Consider the following 7,229-nt stretch of genomic DNA (forward strand, 5'->3'; position numbering starts at 1 on the left):
AAAAACAATTTTTTTCTGGGATTTGGGGCGTTATTTTGTGTCTCTGGTGCTTCCACACGCATACAAACTTGGAAAAAAAACATCCATGCTGTTTTGAGTGAGATACGGTTTCTGAATGTATCCTGCCTTCAGTCTCCGGGTGAGCTGGTCAAAATTGGCAGGGCCATCTACGTCTTTCCATTTGGTGTGTGCTAACAACTGTAGCTAATACCAGATCAGCTAGCTGTTTCTCCAACTTCGGTCAGTACTAGGCAGGATTAGCTGGGAGACTTCCTTAAAGATTATTTTTTGGGGCTTTTTTCCCCTTTATTTGAAAGTGGATAGACATGAAAGGGGGAGAGAGATGGGGGATGACATGCAGCAAAGGGCAGCAGGTCGGATTCGAACCCTGCGCCGCTGCAGGACTCAACAAAAATATGGCGTTTTTTGAAAATTAAACCATGTAAACCTATTCTGGTACAACCTCAAAATACAATTATGAACCTGAAAATGAGCATAATATGGGCACTTTAACTTAACTTACAGAGATAAAGTTGGACTAAGTGGGCTTTCACACCTGAAAGTCTGAACCATCCGGACCAAGGTTCATGTTTTGCATTTGATCCGGTAAGTTTTGGTTTCACATTACAGTTATGCAAGCGCATTAAAGATCTATGCGTGACAAAACTACATCCTGCCGTCATCACATACGTGAGCTGCGTCTCCCGATACTTGTACCTGATTGGTTTGTAGACAGGCTTCCCCGTCCTCTTGTATCCTCTTGTATCCTCTGATCCTCTCTCTGGCGCCTGAGTTTTTTTAACTGACTGCTGCGCTCAGCTGTTGTACCGCGGATCTTTTTGTTTTGTTGCGTTGTTGAGAAGCAAGACACAGGAACTTTCTGCAGCATTTATTCAGAGACAAACGGAAACCTACCCTGTACATTTACAAGTAAACTGCTGATTTATTCTCAGCTCTGATGGCTTACAGCTGTTTGCTCTGAGTGCTGACACCGTCACACTCTCGCTCACGTAGGCCCTACACACTAAGCACTGAGCTTAGTCTTAAACGCGAGCAGCACAGCTGCGTGCCTGCCTGCTTTTAGTGCGATTCATTATTAGGCAGAGCTAAGCGGGGCCAGTGTAAGTTGCTTTATAAAAGTGTTTTTTGGTCTTGTAATTTACAGGAAACAGTACACCGTCTTCACAACTCAGAGACAAATTGTAAGCGCTACGAACCGGAGCAAGGGTACGATTTAAAGAATATGCTTTCATTTAATGAATTTCATTCATTCTGCTGTATAAGGACATAGATACGTTAATAAATACCAATCTTAACCATACATTTTTTAACAGACTAACCTCGCCTCATAACTTTGCAACAAGATTTGTTGTGTGCTGTGTGTCTCCTATGCTTTGTACATAGTTTTTTTCTGATTGCGTTTGTGTTTTGTTTGTTGTTTTGTTTGTGTTTTGTGTTAATAAAGCTCTATCTTTGAATAAACAGCACGTTCCTGGCAAATCATTTTCCTTAGGATAACAATGAATATACAACGTAACATATCATATTACATTATATATATATATATATATACATCTCTGCTTGCAGCTTTCATTTTTCTTTTGTTGCACTTCTCTCTGGTGCGTTACAACGTCACTTAAAAATCTATATTTATTTGGTATTCATGACCTACGTCACACAAACTCCCAAAACATTCCCATGGGTGGAACTCACCAGCAACTGGTTTCAAGAAACATAAGAAGGGAGAATGCCATTATACTGAGCCAAGGACCTGACAGATTGACAGAATGAGTCCTAAAATATTAAAGCTTCAAGCAGAGATTTACGGGCCCTCGCACCTCCCCGTACATCTCTGCCTGCAGCATTGATATTTGTTATGCATTTCTTTCTGGGGAGTTACGTCAATTAAAATCTATAGTTATTTGGTATTGATGACCCTAGTCACACAAACAACATTCCCATGGGTGGAACTCACCAGCAACCGTGCCCTGTAATCTTGTTTTGTTCATCATAGTTTGTCTAAGGTGAACATGTGTCATCGTCACTATGAGTCACATCACTAGCCTTTTTTCTGTTCCAATATATAGGCCTTAACAGATGTGTACTGTCAGAGAATGTAAAAGGTATGCGATAGCACAGAAGTGAACAGGACTGAATGAAAAGACACTGAAAAAGTTTAAAACATTGAAAGCAGATAGAAAGGGGGATATATAACTTCACATCGTATTTAGTATAGTTGATCTCTTCACTAATTTATTCTTGGTAAGTACATTTTTATATTTATAGACTTGTCTTGTATACACTGTGTGTGTGTGTGTGTGTGTGTGTGTGTGTGTGTGTGTGTGTGTATAAGAGAGAGAGAGAGATGTTATAATAACCACTACTTCATAATAGCCATAATTAATGAATGGTAAATTGATCTATGTAAAATAATTAGTTTATACATTTAAATAGTTAATACATTGTCAATGGTTAAATCATTTTTTTTGTAAATTATCTATAAACATTATTTGGATGGCTAATATAAAGTTGCAACTAATTCCTATGCTAATTAGTTCATGATTAATAAGTGGGTCATAGAGCATCAAGTAACATTAATTTGGTAATCATTAACATATGATATTATAGCATTATTAACAATTAGTAAACAATCATTATTTGTTACCAGTTAAATAACATAATGATATAAAAACTATAATACTACTTTACCATTTATTAGCAATGGTTATTCCTCTTCACAATGAATTTCTTGTCCATCTCAACTATCAAGGAATGTTACCTTTAGTTCTGTAGCATGGTAAAGAAAAAGTACTGTTTTAGGTTCTAACACACCAGTATCCTATTATTAAATATACTGGTGTAAGTGGGAGAATGGCGGCTTCCAGCTGACAACCCTGCAGCTGACCTAATGACATTGATGGAGGTGCGACATGCTGAATGCCAAAGCAGGATGCAACATCTTACCTGTAAACTGGTCTATTGAAATTGTTATGTGTGCGGGCGCTTGGGTAGCTCACCTGGTAGAGCTCACCCATATATAGAGGGTTACTCGTCCACGCAGGGGCCACGGGTTCGACTACCTGCGTGTCATTCCCTCTCTCTTTACCCTATCATGTCTCCAGCTGTCATAGGCCTAAAAAAATAACCTTTCCCTTTGGATGTTTTTTTTATGTCTTGTGGTATAAAGGCTAAAGGTACTGCTATATTGACTACTGTCATTTGGAGATCAAATAGTTTGCAAAAAGTTATTAAAAAGGAACAATTCTAGTAAGTAGATGCTGTAGTACATAAGCTTTCCACATGCTGCCTCTGTGAGTAAGTCTGTATTGTTTGATTTCATAGATTCGAAGGAAGACAAGATGGCTGTCGCATGGATCATGTCAATTTGCCTGATTCTGATAGGTAAGCTGAGTAATGCTAAACCGATTGTCTTAATTTAGTATCACCGGAATAACACAATTACTTAATAAAGGTAAAATGTTTAACACTGTTTTGGTAATTTTGGGGTACTTTTTAGCTGCAACAACACCTGCTGATCTGCAAGGAGATGTACCAGCCGAACCTACACTCGAACTGGCTAGGGTGTATTTCAGATCTGTTCAAAGCACATTTACAAATGACTTGCTGAATCCATCATCTACAGCTTTCATAAATCGAGCGGCTTTGACAGAGAGAGAAGTAAGTCTCCCCCTTTTCACACTGGCTGCGCGGCGTGTCCGTTTTTATTTCGGCTCCCATGTTAACAGGTTAGAGCTTGCACACTGCCTGCATGACACGCAGGTCTCAGGTCAGGGCTTGAGCCACGCCGAAAACATGTGCATGCTAGAAATAGGACCGACGGCTATTTTTCACGCGACACGCAAGCATGTTGGAAGCATTTCCAGGCAAAATAGAATACAAAAAGATGTTTATATGTCAGTTTGACACGAATACATATTAATAAATGACATGTTGATGTTTGAAAGTCTCTAGGTTTTGACATAAATGCAGATATAAATGTAATTTAAAAAAAATATATTAAAAAAAAACATATATATATATATAAATTGCACCTGTCAACACAGAATGAAATATTCTGTAGCCTATTTTGCCGTCAATACTGCCAACGTTGTCTTTGCTGTAATCAAATCAGTATATATTAATGTTTAACATGAAGTATACTACTACTTAACAAAAAGATGTTTATATGTCAGTTTGACACGAATACATATTAATAAATGACATGTTGATGTTTGAAAGTCTCTAGGTTTTGACATAAATGCAGATATAAATGTAATTAAAAAAAAATATATAAAAAAAAAACATATATATATATATATATATATATAAATTGCACCTGTCAACACAGAACGAAATATTCTGTAGCCTATTTTGCCGTCAATACTGCCAACGTTGTCTTTGCTGTAATCAAATCAGTATATATTCATGTTTAACATGAAGTATACTACTGCTTGAGTGCATTATATCAATGGGAAACATACATGTGTACAGACAGGGCTAGCAGCAGCAGCGCCGCGTCAGACACGTTTCTGGTGTGAAAAGACAGAAAAATCCACGCAGCCATCACGCAACTGACATGCTCACGCCACGCAGCCAGTTTGAAGCCGGCCTTAGAATAAAATCTGCTGGTACACGTACTGAATGACTTTATCAGATAACTCAAGCACCTGTTGAAAAAAACGAACAATCACTCAACATATGTCTATATATAAAATGGTCACTTATTCAAATTTTTAAAAACAGATTAAAATACACCCCCAGCTCACTGTACAATTTATCTCATATACAAACAGTTCTAAGCCCAAAGTATAAGTAAAAAGTCTTCAATACAACTTCTTTTGTTTCTGCAGCTTACACCTATTTTCCAAAGGGCATTTCCTTGCTCCTTCAAGTCCTTGAGAGTGCGGGTTTTCAGGTAATTTATTAAGATTTAATAAGTATAAGTTGCCTAAATCTAACATATTTTTTACAAAATGTTTTTGCTTCTTCTTGTGTAGGAGTGGATCAGTCATCACCTTCATAGACCTTAGCTTTGTAAGCACGCTAATTCCTGATCACGTTCAGATTGCATACGCTTTGAGGAACTCGGCTTCAAACGTCACCGGCTTTGACATTCAAGCCAGCTCCATCAACGTGAATGGCATATGTAAGCAATATTAAGTCCTACTTTATCAAAATTTCCAAAAGTTGCTAAACTTTTTGTTAAACTCAATGTTTCCTTCTCCTTTTTTACAGATTCAAGTGGAATAAGTCACAATATCAGTCTCATCACCGCATCCTGCCTTGCGCTGTTGTCATGGCTACTGTCAAGCCAACAATAGCATCCGTGCTGATTTCCAGTGGAATTGGACATCACTGGCACGAAAACGGACTTTGCTGTCAGTAAAAATCCAATATTCAGAAGAAAAAAACATCCAATATTTACAATTGTTTTTAATTCTTGTACAGCTTCGGATCAATTTACTGTCAAATTCAGCTTTAACAACCTGTTCTATTTAACCATCACTAGAATAATTAGTGACACCATATAAAATGAAGCCCTGGGAATTTGAGAAAATGAATGCACTTTTATCTTTGTCTCTCTTCACCAAGCACAGTCCTATGGCAAAATGTACTAATACAGTTAATAACAGTTGCTAATGCTGTTTGTTGAGTCTTGTTTGGCAAACAAGAAAAACCAGTCACTCTGGTTTACAACTGTAAAACCACTCCCCACTCTCTGAATGCAGCTGAGAGCATGAGAGCACATTGTAAAGGGAACAAGTGTCCTACATTAGCCTGGTTGACACCAGACCCTTCTCACTTGTAACTGAGAGCGGGTCTGGGCACATTCACAGCCCATTTCCAAAGGGACGTCACCAACGGACGGCGCTCAAATGCCTCTGGGCGCAATTGGATGGTCCTTCAACCAATCAGACCAACGATCCGGGTGACGTAGCAGCGACAGGTTGCGGCGCTTCGGTGGCCGTCATGTTGAATGTAAACAAAAAGCCGCTCGCTGTCGCTGCGCTATCGTCATCGTGTAAAGCCCACCTCAACGGTTGTGATTGGTGCACCCCATGGTACATTTTCTTATTTATATATATTTGTGTTTTTTTGCAATTTGCTTACTTTCTGTGAGAAACTTTGCAATGATCAGAGTACAAAGATAAATCTTCTCTCATGTGATGTTTTGCAATTTTGGTGTGTAATGAGTATCAGGGCATTTTTAATATTACGAGCTTTCATTAAAGTGCACCAGTATGTTTACGAACAAGAGTGAAATTCTGAATTTGTGTGTGTGTGTGTGTGTGTGTGTGTGTGTGTGTGTGTGTGTGCAAAAAAAGAGTCAAAATACAGACTTTGATGGAGCAATAAGATACCACATGGTCAATAAGGAAGAAATAGCGGATGATTTTCAGGGGTGGGGCTCAAGATCAACAACATGGATCTAAACACCAGATCAAATCCCAGAGGGCTGATGTTGTTGCAGAAACCTTAATAACAGCTCTGTTATGCAGGGTACACACCACACAAGAGCCAAGCCAATTTTGAGCCTGATTCCCCCCTCCCAACAATCATCAGCCAACCGCAGATATTTTTATGGTTATAAAGATTATCTTGCTTGTGAGTGTGTTTAATATTTCAAAACTGCAAATAAACATGTTCAGTATTTACTTCCTAGGGGTGCCCTGGTAGCTCACCTGGTAGAGTGTGCACCCCATGTACCAAGGCTCAGTCCTTTCTGCAGTGGCCATGGGTTCAAGTCCATCCCCCTCTCTCTGTCCCACTTTCCTGTCTTAATCTGTCCCATCCAATAAAAGCCCCCAAAAAATAACAAAATATTTTCGACCTGATGTCTTGTTGTGAGCGGGGAATGCCAAGGATGCAGTCTAGTCTTATTTTACCTGGGCCGGGCTCACAGCCAGCAGGACCTGCTGGCCGGGACAGCAGCGTTATCAGTGGGTAACCTCCATATGGGCACCAATCTCCCGCAGAAGCCCAGCCCAGACAGCCCAGTACTTCAGTCGTTGCCATGTTTGTATACTCTAAATTCACTTTTGATCGCGCAAGATTTCTGGTTTTGAGATTCGGGACTCTGGTTGTTTGTTAATGGAATCAGTAAGTGTGTAGTCTATATCCTGGATGTTCCACTTCCGCGATTGCTCCGGTGCCGCAGGAAATTCCGCCGGATGCATGTCTTTTCACCGATGTCCGTTTCCTTCCTCTTTCTTTGTGTCGGAATTTTA

At 39.4% G+C, this 7,229-nt stretch overlaps 1 protein-coding gene across 1 annotated transcript; it reads left to right on the top strand.

Annotated features, from left to right (window-relative positions):
• Positions 1-2,086: 2,086 nt before the first annotated feature.
• Positions 2,087-6,256, top strand: LOC144524675 (uncharacterized). Its single transcript, XM_078261099.1, has 6 exons — positions 2,087-2,262; positions 3,343-3,402; positions 3,518-3,678; positions 4,851-4,915; positions 4,998-5,146; positions 5,236-6,256. Exons 2-6 carry the CDS (start codon positions 3,360-3,362, stop codon positions 5,319-5,321), a joined length of 504 nt encoding a protein of 167 aa, XP_078117225.1. The 5' UTR covers positions 2,087-2,262; positions 3,343-3,359; the 3' UTR covers positions 5,322-6,256.
• Positions 6,257-7,229: the final 973 nt, after the last annotated feature.

The sequence above is a fragment of the Sander vitreus genome, chromosome 10, assembly GCF_031162955.1.
Source record: "Sander vitreus isolate 19-12246 chromosome 10, sanVit1, whole genome shotgun sequence".
Lineage (NCBI taxonomy): Eukaryota > Metazoa > Chordata > Actinopteri > Perciformes > Percidae > Sander > Sander vitreus.